This window comes from Anopheles moucheti, chromosome X (assembly GCF_943734755.1).
Source record: "Anopheles moucheti chromosome X, idAnoMoucSN_F20_07, whole genome shotgun sequence".
Taxonomy (NCBI): Eukaryota; Metazoa; Arthropoda; class Insecta; order Diptera; family Culicidae; genus Anopheles; species Anopheles moucheti.
This window is the reverse complement of record NC_069142.1, coordinates 8,385,943-8,409,919: the sequence shown is the minus strand read 5'-3', so window position 1 is coordinate 8,409,919 and position 23,977 is coordinate 8,385,943. Positions and strand designations below refer to the sequence as shown.

The 23,977-nt window shown below is 45.5% G+C and overlaps 3 protein-coding genes and 1 long non-coding RNA gene across 5 annotated transcripts; 1 reads left to right on the top strand and 3 right to left on the bottom strand.

Annotated features, from left to right (window-relative positions):
* The first annotated feature begins 1,826 nt into the window (after positions 1–1,826).
* Positions 1,827–23,859, top strand: LOC128306578 (muscle-specific protein 20-like). The gene is made up of 5 exons (XM_053044124.1): positions 1,827–1,886; positions 2,286–2,601; positions 19,506–19,717; positions 22,699–22,819; positions 22,892–23,859. The coding sequence occupies exons 2-5, from the start codon at positions 2,578–2,580 to the stop codon at positions 23,081–23,083; spliced, it is 549 nt and encodes a 182-aa protein (XP_052900084.1). The 5' UTR covers positions 1,827–1,886; positions 2,286–2,577; the 3' UTR covers positions 23,084–23,859.
* Positions 7,666–12,873, bottom strand: LOC128306569 (protein takeout-like). Of its 2 annotated transcripts, XM_053044114.1 has the most exons (6): positions 12,852–12,873; positions 10,126–10,665; positions 9,921–10,013; positions 8,734–8,884; positions 8,539–8,672; positions 7,666–8,462 (listed from the first exon to the last, which is right to left on the bottom strand). In XM_053044114.1, exons 2-6 carry the CDS (start codon positions 10,241–10,243, stop codon positions 8,149–8,151), a joined length of 810 nt encoding a protein of 269 aa, XP_052900074.1. In that variant the 5' UTR covers positions 10,244–10,665; positions 12,852–12,873; the 3' UTR covers positions 7,666–8,148. The 2 variants fall into 2 exon arrangements, with proteins under 2 accessions (XP_052900074.1, XP_052900075.1); XM_053044115.1 differs by lacking the exons at positions 9,921–10,013; positions 10,126–10,665; positions 12,852–12,873 and adding an exon at positions 9,047–9,150.
* Positions 13,506–15,920, bottom strand: LOC128306580 (myophilin). The gene is made up of 3 exons (XM_053044126.1): positions 15,606–15,920; positions 14,093–14,413; positions 13,506–14,014 (listed from the first exon to the last, which is right to left on the bottom strand). The coding sequence occupies exons 1-3, from the start codon at positions 15,609–15,611 to the stop codon at positions 13,832–13,834; spliced, it is 510 nt and encodes a 169-aa protein (XP_052900086.1). The 5' UTR covers positions 15,612–15,920; the 3' UTR covers positions 13,506–13,831.
* LOC128306584 (uncharacterized) lies at positions 16,215–18,724 on the bottom strand. The gene is made up of 3 exons (XR_008287593.1): positions 18,651–18,724; positions 18,464–18,580; positions 16,215–17,580 (listed from the first exon to the last, which is right to left on the bottom strand). It is a non-coding gene; the product is annotated as an uncharacterized LOC128306584 (long non-coding RNA).
* Positions 23,860–23,977: the final 118 nt, after the last annotated feature.

Below are 23,977 nucleotides of genomic sequence, written 5' to 3'. Positions count from 1 at the left end.
GACGCTGTTACGAAGCATGAAAATTCATATTGACAAACACTGTCAAATGGTGGTCGACAAACGTTCGTAAATATGTCGTATGTCGACTTTTCTTGTTTTTGAATGGCGTTGTCGGCCGTTTCACTGATGCTTCCCAACTAGCCAAATCAGCACGCTTTCGCATTCTACCAGATGCGATTGTACTGCACATTTGAAAAAGAGAAACATGTCCTTTATTCATCTTCTATAAAATTCTTGATCGGAAACTATTTATTCTACATCCATTCTGTATTCAATCTAATTAATTGCTGCAAAACTGCTCAACCGGCCCAACGTACAACCAAACCACCCCAGCTTGCCAGCATGCTTGGAGGAGCAGACATCCTGACGGTGTCTACAGCTGGAAGGATACATAATGCGGATGCCGAGCTCATGTATCAGGAAGGTGCTCGTTAGCGACCCGTAGAGTAGCTCTTTGACTGAATCAAGTGAACCTTGACTTGGCGGAGATTAGATGCAACTGGGAATGAAGTAGAACAACCCTGGACTTCCTGAAAACGGATTAGTGACCTGACCATGTTACCATAACGTGCTGCAGTATGAGCGGACTAAGAAGAAATGAAGAAGATGTCTAATCTTCGGTACTGATCACCAATGAAAAGCATTATAGGATCACAAATGTGCGGCTTTGCTCATTGCAATGGATAGATTTTCTAATCATGCGAAACCCTCGTTAAAAGGTGGTTTCCTATCATCTTCTAGAAAATATGCATTAAAATAAAATGTAATCATTGTGTGATGACAGGTTTTCGGTGTACCTTTATAGAGTGCGAAGATACGAGCAATTAACGCATTGCAATATGTTCTTCGTGTGGATTGCCCCGAACATGCCCGTGTTCTGGTGTTCTGAAGGTCGCAGATAAGATCCGAGCGTAGCGGTAAGTTTTCATTCCAGTCAGTGTAGCATGACAACGGTGTCCGTATAATTAGTCTGATTATGTACAGAATGCTTCTGCACGGATGCAGAACCTGTACGGATCTGCATTGCATTCTACTACATTTAGACTTGAAACAACCACAACATTTAGATGAAGGCACGTGGCTAGAAGTTCAAGGTGAAATAATGCTAACTTAACATTAATTAAGCACTCTCTCTCTCTCTCTCTCTTTGGCCTGGCATTTTTGGCTTACTAGATTTATTTTCCTCCTACGATTGATTGGTCCGGATGGGATTTTGGTCCGGTCCATTCGTGTGAAGATCGGTGCCGCTATCATCATGCTACCGTGCTAACCCATGATGTAAGCAATAGCACTAGAAAGCAATTCAATAATGTCACCTTTAACAATCACGCATATCTTCCCCGATTTGAACACACAAATCTGATGGCAAAGCAGAACAAAGTACTCCGGTATGTGCGCTTGTTATCAGCACCCCGGCACCACAATCCAAACCAAACGAGAGAAAGAGATTACAGCGGAAAGATTTCAAGTAAAAACCCGTCCGCGAGCAAAGGGAGAAAACGGAAAGGGCTTTAACGCAACTAGCTGGTCCCACAAATGTCAGGTCGTCTACGCACAGAGCGGCAGGTAGAAGATAGTAACACCAGTCGTAACTAAGACCCCACCACCAGTCGTTTCCCCCCTCCCTCACTGAATCCCCTGCGGAATGGTTGTGACCCATAAAACACCAGGGTATCAACGGCGCACGGGCGGTGCAGATGGGTGGATCGCCCGTTCCGGGTGCGATTGCAGCAGCAGATGCTTGGATCTTGGGGCTGGTACGTCTGATTGTCTATATATATAACACGGCCAGCGTTCCACGGTTTGCGCGTATTCAGTTCTCAGCAGTTGCCTTGAGCAGTTCGCAAACTCTGCGTAAACAAACGACTCAACACATTCGCTTGGCGGTAGGATTGATTTTGTTTGTTGTTTAAATTTTCCTCCCCTTGCGGTTTGCTACGTAACGGCGGCGAGCGTCCTCGCTAGTTCCAGTTTTCTTTTTCCCTACCCCGCATAACCCACGCTCTGTTAGGTTTTTCTCTCCCCCGCTGCATCCCAACGGGTTGGAAGGCTTGGGCGCTGCTTAAGCCACCTTGGCGCACCGGTTGTGCATGTGGATAAGGGAAGCGATATTCGGTCCTGGTTCGTGCGTGCGTTATTGTTTATTGGGTTGTGAGCGGCTCAACGGTAACAGTAGACAGTAAACAATTCGTCGCTGCTGCACCAAGAACGATCCATCCATCTATCGCTGTGCGCGTGTGTCTTGTGAAAGATTCATCCATCGTATTCAATTCCATTCTCCTCAGGATATCATTTGTGCGCAAAGTGTCTAAAGTGTTCCGGTAAGAGCATTGATGTGCGTGTAATTTGGTGATTTGTACGTCACGGGTGAACGTGACGAACTCCAGTTCAAGCGCACAGCACCAACAGGCTGTTGCACACCAATCAAACAGTTACAGCGGAGTTACAGCGGAAGTTACAGCCCATCTAGCTAGCTTGTCATTGTCCACAGGACGTAGTACACACCGGTCGGTATCGTGTACCGAAAAGAAGTTTGCATTTGCATCACCTGCGTGTTCACTACAGTACATCATCATAATGCCTGGACGTCCACTGTGGCAGGTAAGGCCTCGCTCTCACTACTCGACAAGCGTTTAGCGCGATAAATACAGGTTGTCACCGCTATTTCTCCATATTTGGTCACGGCTACCGAGCGCCGCAACACGTGCAAGCGTTCGGAAGGCGAAATAGATTAGAAATTGATGTCTAGCGTTACAGATTACTCGTCCGGTTTTGGATATGCTCAGGTGGAAAAGTGCTATGTTAGCCGACAGGTAGTGAAGGTCTTCCTAATGGCTAAAAATACCCCAAGCAGTACGCGTTGGGTCAGCTGTAATTAATACATGTTCGCTCGCCGAAAACGCCCTCGCCTTCGTACCCCGGGGTACAGACGAAATGGACATTCTCCGTTTATCGTGCCGACGTGTGATTCTACCGTCCCCGTCCTCCACGGCCCTGGCACGACCGGTGCTAGCAGCAGTTGAACGTTATGCCAAAACGCTAGCTGACTCATCGCTGCCGTGCACTCCACCACGCCACGGTGACCATGATCCAGCCGAAGGAAATTCTTCACCTTCACCGCGAGCGTTTGTTTATGCGTCCGCGAAAGATCATCGCTGCGTCCGACTGTGCGATGATCTAGGGCCCTGAAGGGGATGCCTGGCACCCATCTATAATTCGTACTTTATTTATCGGTTGAAGAAATCATGAGTCACATCAACCAAGCACATGTTCGCACTAGCTTACGGAGCACGTTGAGCTAAATTTAAATGTTCAGTTAGCGCGAGTGTAACCATGCATCCATTTTGAAGCTCCACGAAATTGGACGCATGTAAAATATTGTCTATCATTATCGTTATCGCACACGGCTCGGGTTTACTGCAAACAGCGCAGAATTTCTGAGAATTCTCTGACGGTGTCTAAGGATACTATTCATGTTGTGCTTAATTAATCTTTTGAGAAGAGTCTTTCATATATGGATCCGGTGGAGTTATTAAAGTCAAGAGTCAAAAGAATGAAGAGACAGCCCTTTGAAGAAACTAAACGAAATAATAGTTTGAAACTGATGACCAGGGTGGGAGGCATACCTTGATATTGGACAATTTCCTTGGAGGTCAATCATCAAGGCTGATTTGAGAATGTTAGAGAATTTCTGATTCTTTGGAATAGAGATTTAGATTCATTCGTTCAGTTCAGAGATTCATTCAGATTGACGGTGTCTAAGGATAGTGTCTGATGAACCCTTCACATAGATATCATTCATATCTGAATCTGGAGGAGTCATATAAAGCAGGAAGCGATTGGAGAGCCGTGTTGGATCAAGTCCTTTGGAGACACTAAACGAAAGAGGAGTTTGTAAGTGATGACCAGGGAGATGCGAGATTGGATAGATGATTAGGATATTCGAACCAAAGTTCGATCCTACTTTTATTGACCCTTTCTGGTTGCTGGGTACAATGCACATGTCTTTCACCAACTTTATCACTGGGACTTTGATCGACGAATGGACGTTTAAAAGAAGATCGATTAAAGAACCTTAAAGGATTCCTGAATCTTTGGAATAGACATTCAGATTCATTGGTTCTTACAGATTCATGCATCAGATTCACCCAACACTGCATGTTTCGCGCAGGCTTTGGCAGATTCTCTGACGCATCGCGGTACATCGTTTTTCACACCTAGCCCCGGGCAAATTGCATCTCACCATATGCGCTACATGCCACTGCAAAAAATTGTCCAGTTCCGCACGATTTCGTATCGGTCTGGTGTTTGCTACCGCGCCCGCGAAAGCTCGAAACGCATTGGAAAACCAACCCGTATCATCCCAATGGTGGTTGTGCTTCCGCTGGCAGTAGGACGCACTGATTGTTTTTGCAAACAATTACATCCGCCCCTACCCCCACCAGAACCGTAGCGGTGCGCAATTTAGCCATTTTAACAGCAACAAAATGGAGAGTGTGAATAGTTCCACCTTCCCGCCGGTTGGTTGGCAAACCGGTCGGCAAAGTTTGGAGTTAAAACCAAACAACAACAGCAAAAAAAAACACACACAAAAGCTAATCGTTAATGCTCCAACACGAAACAGTTAATGCGTCCGTTTGCGCATCATCGATCGACCGAGCCGATCTGCATAAAACACGCATCCACACCGCGGTGCAGCGAAGAGTACGACAAAATGGGAAAGCTTACTCCCAACCATAGAAGAAATGCCGGGATCACGCGTTTGTCACGGTGCACTAAAGATGGTAAATATTCATGCTTGCTGTTGTTTTTTCTGTGTTATTTTTATTTTGCATCATCAACCGGCATCCGTGCATCAATCTGCCTTTAATTACTTTGGCAGCTGGAGCGCTGCTCATCACACTACTTTTCACGGGGATATGGGTTCCCCCCACTCACTCACTCACCTGATAATGGCTTCAGATTTGCACATATCATTAGGCATCATCTCCACGTGTCACTAGTGCAAGAAAGGAAGGGAGTATGCGAGAGGGAGAAAACAAACGAGCAGGAGAGAATGATTGGCGCTAATCCTCCCATATGGGAATTGTACACACATTCCGGTTTATTTTATCCTCTCTCACACTTAAACATATTTCTCTCATATTTTGTCGCTCCTCTCGTTCCGCTCTCTCATTAGTGATAAGTTTTGTACGATCTATTCGAGATTTTGATAACGATCGGGCGGTGTTGAGTTTGTGCGCACTTACGCTCGACGCTATTGAATGCGCCACCACTAGCCACGCTATCACCGAACAACATTCCATTCGTTCGTTTCGCATTCGTATGCGGCAATAGTAATAAACACATTTATATTTGATTGATAGAGCTTAGAAAGTTGACGTTACATTAAGCGATAATTTTACTTTCTCTCTCGCTTCTTTGCATTTAAACACGTGCAAAAACGTGCATTAAAAGTGGAATGCAATTTTTTTTCTGCCATGCTCTCTGTCTTTCTTCGCAAATGACACGGCTGCAGTATGAAGCGGCGCAACGCTACATTGGGTGCTTAATCCCAATCAAACGGGCGCTGCCCACAAGCTCACTCGAGCAACAAGAATGCACAAAACATAGCGAAGAAAAAAAATAGATTAAACAAATACAGCGTTGTAATTAAGATGCACGCCGGATGGAATGAATTATTCACAATCTAACGCACCGTGACACACGTTTCCATCGTCTATAAAGCCATTGGCAACCCGGCGCTAATCGATGGCCGGGCATTGCGATTGGCAATGGTAATGGATATTTTGTTCCACCCACACTACCACGCAATGTGGTTCGCGTGCTTTGGTAAAGTGTTGAATCTGTTGTTGGCGTTTTTCTTTTGCTTTAACGTTCTAAATTTAACCACAAGCAGCAGTAGCAGCATTTTCCAGCATTTTCAAACGGGGGGTTTTTCCTAGGTGTGGATTATTCCGTGCCCATGGTTGCGGAGGGTGTTGGGAGAATAGGCAGTGGGTTGTGTGCGGGGGGTCGAGAGTGGGTGTGAAATATTTTTGTTTTAACCGCCAGGCACAACGCCGGTGAGCGTCTTCAAAATTGATTGGAGGTTGCGGTTTTTTTTTATTCCTGTAGATGTGTAGAACTATTACTTTATTTTTAGAACGCGTTTGCTTGCATTGTGAAGCAATAACCGCCAGCGGTACATGCAGCAATATTCCAACCGGTTTCGGTATTGCGAGGTTAAAAATCGTTAAAACGTACTGCAACTAGGCGTGCAGGCAGGTACACCCCTTGCACACATATGCAAGCCGTTAAATCCCACAAACGCATGTAGCGCATCTCCGGCACGGATGTGTGAAATAAATTTCACCGTGAAACATTATTTTCAGTGTGTGTCTTTTTTTTCCTTCCTTGCTCTCCCTTTCCTTGATATGCTCGTGCGTCGTTTCGATTGGTTGCGTTTCGCCATCGATGCAGAGCAATCGTGCAATCTTGCGCTGCATAATTACTGCAATATTGATCGCGAGATGGAACGGGCGGGCTGAGCGAGTCGGTATGGAAAATGCGAAAATGATGGCATTTGATGGCAATCCGATACGCGGGCAGAAAAGGCACTGGCCCGGGGAAAACTACGGCGCGGAAGGAGCAGGATCGATGGGTCACGCTGATGCACCAGGTAGTAGCATGATAGCAACGATTCCTACGTCCGATAATGTATGCCGCTGCAATGCATGATTTGAGGAAATTTCTCCCATAACCAGCCGTGCATACTTATGCATCGATTTTAATCGCGCACAGCTCAATCCGATTGCATGCGTACGGTATAATGTTACCGAGCGGTTGAAAATAGGGCAATTCGCGCTCGGCAGGTTTATTGCGAGCATTATTGGCTGTGTTTGTCTACTGTAAAGGAGTAATGAATGCTATCACGAACCGGGTCGATCAAATAGTTGATGGAAAACTTCAGATTCCAGCATGATTCATTGGCATTTTCATTTGTTTTTTTGTTCATCCCTTTTACTGCTCTGTTAGCCTGTTCGTGTCGATCGACAAATAAGATTGTTTGCGTGAGTTATTATCAACTTTTTCTTTCGTTTAGAAATATACTCCGATGCGAACTCCTGTTTCATTTGTTTACTGATTAAAGATAATTTTTGAAATTTTTTTCATAATCAGACATGAGTTATACTGTAGTAAATTTAATAACAGTACTATTCACCATTACAATACTTGCCGCTCTTATTGTTCGCGAAATTATCGGCGTTCGAGAGAGGTTTAAATTCGAACTGCTTAAGTCGACATAAACGGACGTGAAATATTTCAAAACACCGAACTGATTGAAACATTTCATACTGATAAACATAACAACAGAATACGAAATTTAGTGTAAATAATGCGTGCGTTAAAAAGTGTAATTGAGCATATTTATTGTTTAAAATTGATGAAAACCTGTGCAAAACACATTTTGTGTGCCATTTTATTATCATAGAGTGCAGTGAAATCAAGTGCAAGTGGATATGCAGCTTTAGTAGCTGCCCACTCTCCGGTAAAGTCGTATAAAGTGGTCCTTCCTTCCGATGCAAAGAATGGTTAGGAGGTTTTGGCTTGTTCTGCCGGATGAATATTTCGGATGGATTGATAGGTGATAAATCTAAGCTTCTCTTTTTATCGTAACTTTGTAATTTTCTTTACCTTATTATCTACGAGATAGACATTGGGGAAATCTCGCTTCTATCAGAATCACAAGCTGCCTTTCGCTTGTGTAAACAAATGCCTGTTCAGTAAAACTATACCTTTATTCCTCACTTGCAAATAGCACTTCACCTTCTCTGTACTGCACAAGGCATGTAGTGCAGCTAAGAACAGGGAGTTATTGCTTGGTTACTCGGTATGGATCGCATCTGTTTGAGATCTCGTGCTGCGTAGGTATAATGTCTGCAAGGAAAATAAAACCTCTTCAGCCACCATGGGTGCCAACGGATACCAAAGTGATAAGTACAATCGCATAGGGTAATATTCCTTACAACTATGATCCAGCGAAGAAAAAAGCATTATACAAGGTAAAATCTTATTTACAGCACGCTCCACCAATTGGGTAATAGACAAACACACCCCTTCAAATCATGCACCATTTGCAAACCAGTGGGCAACGGGTTACGGAGTTTACGAGCGCGGTAGATCCGCCACAAAGTAGTCCGCTGGAATCTGATTGAAAATGTTCTGCATGATCGCGAGCAGTATGTCCTCGATGGTTTTAGCAATGATCGGCTTGAGTGCCTCAGATACCGGGCGCCAGTTATCGTTCAGGTACTGGTTGGTGCTGTCTTCTAGTACCTTCACACCCTCGAACAGGTTGCCCATGTGCAGTCGGAGCCCGGATATGGTGTAATCGACCTTCGTCGCGGTAACGTTGTAGAACACGTGCCCATTCTTCTGGTACAGATCGGTCATCGTACGCATAATGATGTCCATGCCACCTTGTAACACAGTGGACGCAAAATGTCAAATGAGCTCTGTTGGAAGTCCGGAACCGTCTGGCCGCACACTACTTACTTGGCTCGAACCAACACTTGCCGTGCCCGTTCAGGGGAATCACCAGTATGCGACCCTGCATGTGATAGTTGCCCTCAAGCCGCATCTTCGGCAGCCGGATGTGCGTTTCCCAGCCGAAATCCTTACTGCTGACACTGTGCCAAGAAGAGGTCGCAAATTAGATAACGGAATGGCAGACACCGCGCAATATCTTACACGTTTCGGACGACTTTGGTGCTGGCAAAACCGGTGACCACCACCTTGGAGAGTGACGCGTTGACACTGACCGGTCCATCACCTTGCAGTATCCTTATTTTGCTGATCTTCATCGGATCGATCGTACCGACGTGCTCTAGCCCTTCGATGCCTGCGAAACGTTTTACGAAAGCATTCGATCAATGTCAGGTTGGTACGTTCCAGAACACGCAAAGCAAGCCTTAAGATTTGCTCGGATAGACACACTGCAAGCGAGTACACTTTCTCGCACCAATATATATAGAAACTATTTACGGTTTAAAAAAAAGCATACTTGTACACGAGCTACAGGGTTCGATGGCCTTATGGTTCTGTAGCCGCTTTACCGGTACTACCAGCCCAAACATGGGCGCTGAAAACTCCGCGCCAGCAGGCACGGTATGTGACCACCATGTCACCGTGTCATGTGTAAGGAGACTTTTCACATGCACACCACCCCCAGAACCCCGGTGCAGCTTTGCATTGACCTCCATCTGGATGTCCTAAAAGCACCGAAACGTGTCTGCAGCAGGTTTGGCGCAGAGCTGTTTGCGTTTGGCGTGATTCGGTGCGCCTAACCTTGAGAGTGGACCGTTTGGCAACGAGTTACCGCCCGGTATCCAATGCGGTTCGACACCGCGTACGCTTGCTCGTGGGCACAGCTGCACTGAAACGGACCGATAACTTTCCGCTGTCAAATTTTATCGTTCAACGCACCCAAGTGCGCTTGCAGGCTGTGGGTAGCGTTATTTTCTGCACTCCTTGCCGAACAAGACAGCTTTCATTTCCGAATGCAAATCGTGTGCCGCAGTGAGTGGCCTTTTAACGGTTACTTGTTTGGTGGAAAATGCTTCCACATCGCCCAGTAGCGAGTAGAATGATCATGTGAAATTCCAGCGATCGATGGTTCGATGGATCGATCGTACGTTGCAGCTCAAGGCCCCGGCAAGATTAGGTATCTCGTGTGCACTGAGGCATCTAAACGCAGGCCCAACTATGCATCAACCGGTGGGTCGTGCACCGTGGAAAAACGGTGAAGGTTGAAAAGCGCAAAAAATGAGGTTAGATGTGCAGCTTCAGCGGTGGGTAAAAATTTTCCACCTCGTGTTCCCCGCGTCAATGAGTACGCACGCTGAGTGTGTGTTTGGATGGTAGAAGAAACTATTTACCGGTCACCAGCTTGTCGAACAGTCCCTGGACGGATTCGGTCGAACAGTCCACGAAGTTTGTCTGATCGAACCGGCATGTCTTGATAAATTCCGCTGCATAAGCGTGGCCATGGGATGCATTTGGAGACGATGGGAACAGAAAGAATAATTGATTGGATGAGAGAAATTCTGACCAAATCGGGTCGGGTCGTGATTCGATGCCTACGTTTCGTATCGAACGGCATGCTAGCGGATGCAGTTGGGATTAAAACAATGGCCACACTGGCTAGACACCATGGCATCCATTTGGAGGCGGTCCAGTCATTCCAGCTCGTTGGCGACATGCCTGGGAAGACTTTGTGTCTAGGTTGAGGAAGGATGCAGCGTTTGGTTGACGTACAGCCACGAACGACGTTGAGAGTCGACACAGTAATGTTGAGTTGATGCAGTTGTAGTACACACTAGGGATGTTCACGGCAAATCACATATACGACGCTTTATATCGAACAAACTTCTGGAGGCTCACTGCGTTAAACTCTTTTGTTCCGTCACTCCTTGCTCTCCGCTTTGTCAGGCAAGAACACGTGCACGAAACACATCCAGCGCGAGTATACTTCCAGTAAGAACGGCCCTTTAGTTTTGTTATCACTACACAGCCTCAGATATAAGACACCCGTGCGCACCGTGCTACCGAGAGTACAATCGAACAGCAGGCGTCTGAAAGCCCAACAACGTCGGTGGCACGATTTATATAAGCTTTATATACCTTGGGCCGATTTGGAGAGTGTGCGAAACGATGCAATCAGCAAACGGTACAGCAACTCGCATGGCCCCCCCAGGTTAGCTGGGGCCGGTCAGAACAAGCCCTCGCTCGCTCCACCTCATTAGAAATCCATCCCTACTCTCCACACGCCCTTCCCACGTAACGCGTAAGATGGGTGCACCGGTGTCGGTGAGCAAGCGATTTTTTTTGCGGTTGTAAACGGTAGTCGTCGCCACATTCGATCTCTTACCCGCAAACCTGCCAATCTCATCCTCCTTCCGCCTAGAACACGTAAATGCTTCCACTCCCACATGGGATGGAAAATGGTTAAACCGAGCCTGCCAAGCGCGTAATCTTAAACGCACGATGTTTTGTGAAATAACACACAGAGCTATGCAACCGGGTGCCCTCCTCGTCACCACTTGTGCATAAATCCTCCACATCATCGCATCTCGTGTTTAATTGAACTTTTCCACTCCAACCCGCTTGCGGTTCCTTCATTTTGTTTTTGTTTTTCTTTTTTGGGGTCAGCCACCAAACACAACGCGCATCGATTGCACATTGGCACATCCGGATCGGATGGCACGGCACAGTACGTGCCGCCGAGTCACGGCGACAGCAAAGGTCAACGGCTTTCGGTGGCGTCCAGTAAGCTGGGTAGTGTCATCCGGCAGTGCGCCAAAGTTTCCGATTTCCGCCGTCTGCTGCAGCGATCATCAAAAAAAAAGGGGCACAATATGCAACATCTTGATTTCATCATGCGCGGTACCGGTTGACGGTGGCTGCGACAGCAGCAGCTGCCTGCCGAACGTGACCGGCGATCTACACAACACGCTTTTAGGTGCTTTTATTCTCTCGTGCGTTTATTTTAACAACTATTAGACAATCGGAATGAATCACGATGGTTAAATGGTCATAAGTTATTTCGAAGTTTATAATACGATATTGATAAAACCATAAAATAATATATTTTTTGATAAACTTGTCATTACACATAATTCACGTGTAATTAACAATCACGTCAGTTTGAATTATTAATGTTCAAAAACTCATTCTGCCCATACTGCTAGCACACTGATGTGTTTTGCGGTTGAAGCTGCAGAAGCGCATCGTGTAGATCGTCGGTAACGTAGCAGCAGGAGCAGCATACCGGTGAAGGCTACCGTACATCGTACAGTGATGCGCGGGAAAAATTATGCAACATGTTCTTATGACAATGTTTTCGTCGCATTCTCTCTCTCTCTCTCCCGCCATTAGCTTTCTGTCGTCTCAGGGTTACGGTTCGGTGCCAAACAGGTGTAATCTACTTGTATACGCCGGGGGTTAGCCGATTAATGGTGGACGATCGATAGTGCGTGACAGATCAGCTAAGGGAGGTGGCTCAGTAGAGGGGTTTTTCGTTGTACTGCTAAAGCTTGCAATTAATTCACCAATTAATCGCAGCACGAAACGCATCTAATCCATGTCTAGAATCTCCAAAGACAGCACCATATTTTAGTGTGCTCTAAAATATTGAAACATCCACAACTGACCTATTCCCATCACCTTGCATAAATATTCTCGCGTGTACGCGCCACGAACGAACGGGAAGATTTAATGGGTTTGTTTATCGTAACGGAACGCTCAACCTTGATGCGGAAAGATGCCACCACTCCTCCCAAAACAGCTGCACACATCATCATTCTGGTGCTTTTTTTTTTTGGAACAGATTGTTTGTATGGAATGACCTTCGTGTGGGGTTTTTGGAACGGTCACCCTGCTTACAGAACGTCTCTTGAGTGAGATTTGCTCTGTCGGTTTGCTAAAGTTCTCGAGTTTTCTAGCACGACCCCGTGACAGTTTAGTAATCAGGGCTCTATTGTAGTAATGCAACACGTTGCAATTATTTTTGTACAATCATAACCCAGAGACGCAGTTGTCTGAGACCCCAGGAGGAGGTCATGAGCTCGTGCCACTGTAATGTGTGCTGCAGTACACTATGTAACAGGTGATAATAGAGGGGAACGAAGCTAGAACAAATCGGACAGGGTAGACGGGTGCAGTAGATAGGAATGATAACTGATAATTAAGCCACGGTTAACAGCAAACAGTTCGGTTCCAACTTCCATCAGCTTGTCATTCTGACAGGTAGTAATAATCTGGTAGCTGTTTCGGTCCAGCAACGCGCGTGATGTAATTGCGTCCATTACGTGCACAATATTCTGACGACTGATTTTACTGCGGACGAGACAACTTGTCATGTTACCCGTACCGAAGACGGACGCACACGCACGAAATAATAAAAAAAAACACATTATTTAATGTCATATAATATTTATTTGCAGCCCGTACGCCATTTATAATACAATACCGATTACTATGAGAACAGGAAGAAAACAAAAAGATTTTCAAATGTTATAATCGCAAGTGAAAGCGCAAAGGAAAAGAAAACACATTTACAACACGCACACCACCTTCACGCAGAAAGTGTAGGCGTCACGCGTTACGTTACGCTTGCAGAGCCGACTGCATTCTAACACATCTCGATCATCACTCGGGTTTCGGGTTATCGCACTTAACTATGGATGATTAAAGGTGAATGTTTGTTAGACAACGGTGCCGATGAAATATGATATTATCTGGTGTGTGTGTGTTTGGTTTTTTTATATGAATATAATAGATTTGCCCTCCTGTTGTAGCAGTGTGCTACTGCGTCCTTAATGTGAAGGTTAGATTTGGCGCGTAGGTGTCATAGGTTGCGAGCCGCAACCGTTTCGGTCGGGCAGAACGATTAGTACCCGGCTACAGGGACTGTTGAGGGCGATTTGTTCGTGTGTTTAAACCCTAAAAATAGCAATGATGCACATATGACGGATCCTCGAAGATGATTTTCTTGTTTTTTTTTTTTTGGTGACGCTAAGCCTGTCGGATCAGACCAACCAGCACGAATGGACTTTTCCCTCTATCTCTCTATCTGTTTCTCACTCTCTCTATAGGTATCTTTCTGTCTATCTTTCTGAAGCGATGGGCGATGGAAATAGAAGAGCGCGAATGAGTTGATTTTGTTTTGTTTTGGTTTTGTACATAAAGAAAACACCAAACAGACGGATACGCTAGAACCGAAGCCGTTCCGCCAATGTGTTAAGGCGCGAAGACGGAAAAGTACCACTTTATCCGCAGCAGACGAAATCTACATATGGCGGGAGTTACCGAACGAGCCCAGGCCGGCCTGCGAGGCACCCTTGTTGTAGCCCATCTGCAGGTTCAGTTCACCGTGATGGGCCCGCAGCTGCTCGTCGGAGAAATTGCGTTCGTTCTTGTCCGCCATTTTGGGACCAAGTGTAGGCCCATTATATTCCGGGTGCTTCTGGGTCTGGAAGAATACGGTTCGTAAAGCGGTTAGTGCGTCATCTCTCAGGGGAGCAAATATTGCTAACTAGCAATGACTTACAATTCTTCCGAGCGAGTACAGACAGAGCGTCACCTGGGGGATGTTACGCCGCTCGAAAAGATCCGCCGTCTGGAAGATTTCCTCCTCCGGTACACCGTACTTCTTTACCGCCGCCTGGAAACGCTGAATGTTTTCCATCAGCTGGAAGTTGGTGCCACGCTCCTGGATCTTCTTCACCGATCCCGGTGCCATCTTGTTGATCAGCTTGCACAGCACAACGCCATCCTTCAGCACGTCCTCGTACGGACCGGGCGGCAACTTTTCGCCCAACACATCGGCGATCCACTGCAGTACCTCGGCTTCCTGTTCCTTGTTGCGGGGCTACAGGTTGCGCAAGGTGGAAGGAAGGGAGGGGAGCAACAAATAAACAATATGACCTCAACAGAAGGCAGCAAGCGGCTATAAACGCATTCGCCATTTCGCGAATTTTCAAACACCGTTGCTTGAGCATGGATGATGGGATTCTGTTTCTACGCCTGATGGGGATTTTCCAACAACTTGATGGGTTTGGCAATGTTTTTCCATCAACGTATGGCCACTCCCCAGATAACTAAAAATAGAACCCGATCGACTTTTCATGAGCACGAGTATTTTTTGTTCCATTAGCCGGCTGCGCATGGAATGGTGTTACTAGGTGGAATGCTCCAAATGGTGAAGTAAGCCGGCAGTTTTAACCATTCCAGAATATCTTGCCCCAGGTCTGTTTTTTTTTTTCTTTTGAGCAGAGGTTGTAAAATTGTTTGCCAAAATTTGTATTCGTCAAACCGTTGGCTATGCCACGGTTAAGGACTTGCGCTTGCTGCTTTAAACAATGCGCAATGTGCACCAGGTGCTTTATGAGGTATTTGCAAAGCATTTCGTTCAATGTCACCAGCGTCCATTATACGGTTATTGCAACGACCATTAGATTATTCTTGCAAAACCAGCAACGCCTACGACTTCCGACGACTCTACCTAGACGTCGCTAATTATATTACTTCGCGGACCATTGACCGATACCGTGAAGGAAACACGTGACGCTGGGAGAACGTAGGGCAACGTGTGGCAGATTGATGTCCAATTGCATTTGTTTCAGCTGGCCGTTTTGTAAACCATTAGAGCATTGTGTATTTGGACTGCAAACTCGCATGCGCACCAGTTATTGGCATTCAAAGTTGATGGCCATTGGCTGGGGGGTGGAAAAAAAACTCGAACTCGACCGAGAAACTATCTCTCGTCGGTATAATGCGACTAGTGACATATGAACAGGCATAGATCACCGCTCAGATTAGGTTTTGCAAAACATCTGGAGCCATATGGACCATGGTGCTCAGCTTCGCGCTGAAGCTGGATGGATGGCTTACTTCGCTGGAACTCGCATTCCAGCATTGAAAATGGACATTAATCGCTCTCAATTACACAGACGCGACGAAAAATGCAAATATTGTGTTGGAAAATCCCACTTAAATGCGCAACACTAGTATAAGAAATGAAACGAATCCTCAACGGAATTGCCCCGATAGTGCACACGTACCGCCATTTTGATTGATACAGTTGATTGATCGTTAGATAAACTGATGGGAAAAATACACGGATTTCTTCACGCTTCTTTTCAACTACAGACACACACTAAGGCACTCCTCGGGCAGAGCAGGTGGAAAAACTCAACTCGATTCACAACCCAAAATTTCGGCAAAAATTGAAGATGCTCGCGGTACGGCGACCTGCGCTAGACTGTGCCGGTTCGACCACGGGTGGGCGAATTTTGTGTTGGGCTGGGCAGAATTTTCGGGGCGTTCGGTTGATCCAGGCGCGTGTCGCTTCGGGATTTTCCCTCCCCGCCCCTGACCCGGTTCCTCAATGGCGACTGTCCGTACGGTCATGCGGACCAGGTTCGGTGGTAACCCACCCTCCCCAGAATATGTTTGGAAGCGAGAAAAGGAAAACGCGCAAACCCGGGAGCAAGATCGCGGATAATTCACGCAAGCAAAGGGTGCGCTTGCGCAAGGTGTGTGTTTTGTTGTTGTTGTTGCTTCTTGTAAGCGATCTGTGAAACAGAAGCCCGTTACCGTTCCATTCAAGAGTTTATTATCCGAGGTAGGAAAGCAACGAAGCAAAAAAAAAAAAACAACAAATTCTGTTCCAATCACAAACGCCCATCGTAATTCCAAAAGGGAAAAAAAACAACATCTTTCCGTTAGGAAGTGGTCCGTGGTTGTTGTTTTTTTCTCCCCTTTGCCGAGGTTAAGGACCATTTTCGATTACGGTTAGAGAGGGTGTGGTTGGGTTTACAGGGGTTTACAATTGATACGATATCGCGAGCCCAACTTTCCGCATAACAGTGGAGATACAATATTTTACAACATTGTAAACAGAATAGGAATTAAAAACCATGCCTGACACCAACAAATACCTCTGCTTAGTTTCTAACTAATTTAATCCTCAAAAATTACATTTCACAACCTAATTCTTGAAGCCACCGATATGTAAACCGACAGCCAAAATTCCATTTACTAAATTGTGCATTGCGTTTCACGATTAATCTTTCCGTTTTCCTAATTCCTTTGTGTGATTCTGTAAGTTGGACACGTCATATCCTATATCTATTGTAAAACCCTGTAAATACGTGATTTATCTCGAACAATAAACATTTAAGGATTACAGCAACGCGAAACAAAATAAACACACGAGCGGTATAAACTTGCCGGGGACGATGTGTGTGTCAAGAGTCATAACCATTTTCTGGAAATTTATAATGACATTTATAACGTGCATCGAATTTCTCGCAGCTTTAAAATAGATCGTCTGCTTTACAATCGCGCCCAACACTGGAATTACTTTAGAGATCAATCTCCCATCGCCTGAAGCAAATGATCTGACAGTGATGTTTTGCGAACGAAAATATCTCAGGGGCATTTTCCACAGCAGGTCAGCGTCAGCGGAAGGCCATAAGGGGTAGATTTTCCATTTACAACCCCTACACAAACCGGATGAGTGACGTCAACGCTGGACGAACGATTTGACCTATTGCGCCATTCGTTGCTAGATAGAGCACGATCATATACTAATTTTAATCATCGGCATACAACGGACTGCTACAAATTCGTGTGGCGCATCTACAAACTTGCTGGGTAGAATGTGGTCTAATCGGCATCGTTTCGGAACCAACACTCGCACATAGGTGTGTGTTTGAACCGGAGCAGATAGATATCCTCCAAATGACATCATCCAGATTTGGCGGCCCATCCACGGCCGTGTTGCAACAAGTTAATATTCTCCCCTGTGTGGGGTTGTTGTTATTTGTTTACTTGCTGCGTTAAACATCTTTGGGTAGCGGAGACACGTTCGCTGCTGCCAAATAGTTTCCCCGGATGAGGAACCAGGAAGGTTTTCCGTTTTGTATTGATGTTGAAGGTGACAGTGCATCAATCTACGGCCATCTCTAGCTGGGGATTTGATTAATCATTCGGTGTGTTACACTAGGTGTAACTGTCCACAGGGCGTTCGTACTGTGAACAACAGAAAACAACATAAATAAACTCCACTACTTCATACTATTTCGTTTTAAAGATACAAACAGATGAGAAAGGTGGGATAAAAACTAAACAAAAAAGCCCGAGCAAGGGACATTAGTTAAACGATTTGCAATCTCTCACTAGGATACAGAGTCACACCACCACTTCATGCTTGATACAGCAACCCCATTTCCCCCAATTCCCGGTGGCCAAGCTATTCACCTTCAAAGGTAGGGATTATAACTCAATCCAAACCATGGCCACAAAGGGCACAATCTCCTATCGGACGATGAAAATCGTACTCGGTTGTGGGGCGTGGGCGTGGGCGTTTGGAGGCAACGACATCCTTCGCACCAAAAGAGAAGAAAAAACCTCCACCCGGTCCCATTCATCTTTCATGTGCGCGGTTGTGTTGGCCTAGCAGTTGGAACCGTTTGCGTGTGATGGATCTTAAAATAACGAACCGTGAACATGGAGGGCAGCGTTCGGTTATTTGTTTCGGTGGCGGTGTTTGCCATTAGCCGCACGGTACCACGGTCCCCCATCACCACCAACGCCCAAACAGCCCTCTGGCGCGTATTATTATTATTTATGTACATACTATTTTTCTTCCACTCCCACTCACGTACGTGACACGACGCAGTGAAGTGTTTGTCCACACGGAGACGGTTTGTTCGGCGTTACAGGGAATGAAATGGTGCCATTTTCTCTGCCAAAGAACGCTTTTGTGCGAGCCGAGGCCCGTGATCTTCCCCGCTGTTCGGAATGGCACCGAAATGCAATCCGAAGAAAACATGCCCTCCCCACCCATTCTGCCGGACTTAACGATGTGTGGTAATGGGAGGGTTTTTCTTTTTCTTAAATGTAACATACTCACAACACAACCGTTGGCATAGCATTCCCGGGACAGTGAACTTCGTACGGGAAACGTAAACGCATGACTGCTGCTCCAGAACCGCGTTCGGAAAGAAAACGCACAACACAACCACTTTTGCTAACCAAAAAAGACACCATAAATTAATGCATTTCTTTAATAACGTTGTATAAAAATGTAATTTGCGTACCGTTTTTGCAACACAACACGTCCCCTAGAGAAGCTGCCCCGATCCCAAAAACACCGGCTTTTGTTATTTTCACCTGCTTTGACAGTGGTGTCAGTTTATACGATTATGGGTACAATTTCAAACCTGCAAACGTCACAACCGTTCGGATTCGGCTCGAAACGGCTTTATGAACCGTTTCGTACCAGGGTCGCATGCGTGCCGGAGTTGGTAGTGCTATAAATTACGCAAATGCGAACGCTGCTTTATACAGTGCGAATAATTTAATATCTGCTGCAGCGGATCAAGTTGGTTGCGAAAAATCGTATGAAAGGGAAACGCAAATGAAATTGATTTTTTCTTCTCCGAAAACGAATGTTCATTTAAAGATGTGGATGGTTTTGCTTCGGAACCGTTTTGGAGCCGCAGCAAGGTCCCCTTTAGAATCGCAATCCCGCAAATTGTGCTTCGGGTTGGGTGGATTTGTACCCGGGTGGCATGCACGTGGACAACAACAACCCCGAATGCCGCCTTTTGCTCAACTTATAAATTGATTTAAAATGAATTTATTGTACACAGTAACGCAATCAATAATTGCTGGAAATACACGTACATAAAGAGCAAACCATTGGGCAAACTCCATAGCAAAAGTTTGCGAAATTAAGTTAATTTTCACAACACACAACGGCCGCCGTTGCGGAGCTGCCAAAATTGTGTTTTTGTGATTTGTGCTGGCTACATCTGCAGCAGAAGCGCATGCGCGAAGGAGTTATGTAGAGAGTTTTGTTTCCGATCGTTCAGAATAGCTGTTACCACAATTAATGCAATGAAATTAATACTAATCACGATCTCATTATCTGTATTTTCACGTGCAAAAAGGTTGCCGGTAAGCGCGATCGTGATCAGGAGCGTGAGGCGCAGCACTGGATCGAAACCGTGATCGGGGAAAAATTTCCTGCCGGCCACGTCTACGAGGACTGCCTGCGCGACGGTATCCTGCTCTGCCGGCTAATGAACCGCCTGTCGCCGGGCATTGTGCCGAAGATCAACACGTCCGGCGGTGATTACAAGATGATGGACAATATTAATCAGTAAGTAAAAAGTTTCCCCTACAGGTTGAGACCAAAAGGGCAAGGCATGCTTTTATTTTGCCAACCGCACGCACAAAGCAAATGAACTCGCACGTGAAGGTGTTTGGCGCGTTCGCCGGATCATCGGGGAAAATTAACGCAACGCACTTTGTTCATCTCAACCGGACCCCGGTGCAACGGCGTAACCGGTCCAAGCAAACATATTCGGTTGATTCGTGGTTCCATTTCCACCAGGGTTGAAGGCGCCCGGCAATCGCCTCGTCTGGTCGGTAAACCGGTTGTTGAAGCGCCGTTTCCACGCGAACAGCAGCACTGGGCAGCTTCATCTATTCTTTCATTTCAACAATACACAGAAATGGCGCATGAGCGAAAACAACGCTGAAACAGGAAATCACCGACATGCTGCGCATTTGTACGCGGGCAGCATGCGACAGGCAGGTTGCGATTGTGAACGCTGCTCGTTGCTAAATGCTGGTACAGTGTGGGATAAATTTGAACAGCACATGATGAAACATGCAAATTTTAAAATATAAAAAATAATTCTCTTCGTTGCTAAACTTAAAATAAATATTGAATCCTCCGGCTAAAAATCCTCAATTTACTTTTTTTTAACATAATAAACTTTTATGAAGTATTGAATATGAACGGTTGACATTTTATTATTTATTATGTTTAATTGAGTTATGAAAATTGAATTGAAGTTATGAAATTTAATTGAGTTATTTATGAAAAAAACGTTATTTTCAATAGGTATAAAATACTTTTTAAAACCTTTTGTTCTTAAATTGTCGGTGGCCACCATTCATTCGGTGGCCTGTGTGAATGAGATTACAGACTTTTAAAGCTAAAAGAGACTTTTAAATTATAGAGCTTTAAAACATAGGAAAAATCTCTGGTAATCCGCACATGAAGAGATCCAAATCGTCATCTAGTATTATTTAAATCAAGGTGGACAGTTTAGTTAGATAAATAATGCACATTTTCGATGTATGTACGGTTTTCTGTATTAAATAATTTTTTTTAAATACTTACGTACAACAAAGCCTTTTCCTTAACAATTAACAAAATCAAGCGATTGTTAATAAAAATGGGATCGCGTGTTAGTTTGTGAATTTTCCCGATACGTCCGCTGTTGCCATAAGTTTGTCACACACTGTACGCTGTGCGCTTGGTATCAGCAGCGGTTCGCGCGCGTTCGCATAGCCACGCCTCTTTCGGTATCCCGTGCCGCATCGCGCTCATGCGCTCTTGGTAGATTTCAGCGTTTGCGTGCTACAACATGTTTCAACCTGTAGCCGTGTACGCGCGTGATACAGTGAGCGCTGCAGTTTGTGCCAGTTCCCGAACACCGCAACCGAGGGCAACCGCTTGCCGGTACCGAATGGTGTTCAGATCGGGGCCATCGCGCAACCTGCTACGGTTGCTGCGAGCATGGTAAAAGTCGTGGTAAAAGTACCACTTGCTACGCGCGTCAAACAGAAAACGCCAAAACGGTTGGCGCACACGGGCACCGGCTACGGTCGTGCAGCCTGGTGGCCGTGTGTTCCTGCGTGGAGGAGGTGTCTCCGTCCGGGAATATATGGCACCCGGTTGGAAACAGCGCCCGGTCGTGTGCACGAACGCTTGCTCAGCTGGCAGAAGCGTAAAAAGGAAAGCAGTTTTCGCAGCCGGTTCGGTCGAAAATGCAGTGCACACGTGTGGTTGCATGTGATTGCTGCCCTGTGGACTGGTGCAGGACTGGTCCCGTCCGGCGAATATGTCCTGCAGAGACAAAAATCCGGTCGAAACGGTTACGGTTGCTACGCGGGTCGCATGCCCGATAGCAGGGTGTACCGAACCGATTGTTTCGTACTTTCGCGTAGCCGAAAACCGAGCGACAGAAATCCGGTCGAATGTGGTACCGTTGGCGGTGGGGTCGCATGTCGCGCGGAGGCTACCCTACAGTTGCAGTTGCTGAGAACGAGGCGTGCGCGCGCGTGCGAGACCGAGCGAGTCGGCAAACACAGGGTGTCTCTTTTTTTCGACCGGGGCACCCATATTTGTTGTTTACGCGCGGGTAACACAACCGATTCGCTTACGGTAACATTTACACAAAGTTGCAGATATTTAGTTAATAAATCGCGTGAGACGCATTTATCGTTCCCTCAACCTAAAACATAGTGTGGAAAAATAATTTATTTATTTATTAATTACTTTACCACACTGCAAAGCGTCGGTTCGGTTGCGTGCGCAGTGCATTATAAATTCGTGGTGCAGTGTGCCCGAGTGTTGAAATCGAAACAGGTCGCGCTGTGTAGCATTTGCACCGAGAGCGCATGCACGCAGAAGCTGGATGTTGATGATTTTCTGTCGTGCTCAATGAGACGCATCGGTTGAACGAGAAGGTGGTGGCGAAATCTTGTCCTTTATTTAAACAAATAAATAATAGAATAAATCTCGCATGATCGTTTAATTCATTGTGCAATCAAGGATGAGTTTGACGACAACAACCAAAATATGTTTTTCCCCAAGAAGCGTCAAATAGATAATTGAAAATTATTATAAATTTTATAAACTATTGCTATTCGGCCTAAAGGCTATGATAAAAATATTATAAACATACATTTTATAAAGGTATAAAAATTATGAAAAATGTTTTTGATAATAACATCAAAATGATTTTTATTAATATGATTTTTCCCCGGGTTTATATAAAGCGATAAAAAAATCGGTATAATTATTTGTTTGGTTGCTAGCGGTTGATAGGTCCTTTTGTTGATGTTCGCATCACAAATGTTTGTTTTGCATATTGGTTGCTAATCGCTGCTCAAGGTCTCAAACAGTTATTCTAATTGTTGATATTCCGCATCCCACACACCTGCTGATGCTGCGTTGTAAAATGCACTCCAGTTCATTTGCTTATCGATTGTTCTCACCGCTTTGGCGAGTGCCGCATGTCGATGTATGTCCCGTATACTGATAATTGCCTTCCTCTTTTGCAGGTTCCAGAAGGCGTGCATCAAGTACGGCGTTGCCGATGTGGACCTCTTCCAGACGACCGATCTGTGGGACCGCAAAAACGTAGCCCTCGTCACGACGACTATCTTTGCGGTTGGCCGCGCGGTGAGTAACCGTAAAATGTGCTTTTCCGACACGGTTGTGTATTTACGGTGCGGTTCTCTCCTTTCCCCACAGTGCTACAAACATCCGGAATTCCGTGGACCATATCTTGGTCCCCGGCCGGCAGAGGAGAACCGGCGCGAATTCACCGAGGAGCAGCTGCGTGCCGGCGAGGGGCTGATCGGGTTGCAGGCCGGCTCCAACAAGGGTGCTACCCAGGCCGGTCTCAACTTTGGCGCCACCAGGAAGATTCTGCTCGGCAAGTAGTTACGGGTCGGGCCCGGTGGAGCAGAAAAGAAAGGAAGAAAAAGGAACAGAAAGCTAAACAAAAAACAAACAAACACCAGAATGAAAGAAAAACTAACTTTCCAACAGCTTCTCGACGGTCCCTTTTGGAAGCGTGGACTTTAATATGACGAGCACTAATCATCGTTTATCTCTGTTCTGCATTACAAAACGCCAAACGCTTTCTGCCCTCACCATGGTAGTTAATTTAAAGAGTTACCAATGCGGACACAGCAACCAAATCCAACAATACGCGGTTGCGTAGTACTTAAATTATTCCCTTATTTATTACCACTGATGTCTACAAAATGACTGGTGTATTGCTGGAAAACTAAGTGCATTGGTACTTCGGGATATCCTGGAATATCCTTAATCTCAACAAACAACTCCAACGAAGGAAGATGGCGAATGGGCGTTAGACTTCTAAACTCTCTCTATGTATATGTCTTTAAAACATTAAACTGAACTGCACAACATATTTTACACACCAGCCGCAGAACTAATCACGGACTAAGTAATATGTTTTAACAACTTGTTTATATTTATTTAACGATAAAGTATTATACGGGGTAAGCGTTGCTTAATTCCAGCTTCATATCCTCGGTCATTCTACGCAAATCCCCTTATTTAACTTATCTTCCTTAAACACTTCCCAATTGCTTAAACGTTTTTCGCGCGCGCTATCCTCGCAAACTAATCGGTATTCAACAAGGTCGGTTTATAATTTTGTTTTTCTGACAAAAATAAAGTACAATATTGCCTTTCTAGCCGTGTGTTGTTGATCGTTTACATTACCAGAATATCACCAATTTTGTAGCAGTTTTCAGAAAAGCCATTTCTTTCCTCGGGTAAAGCAAAAATAAAATTAAGACCGAA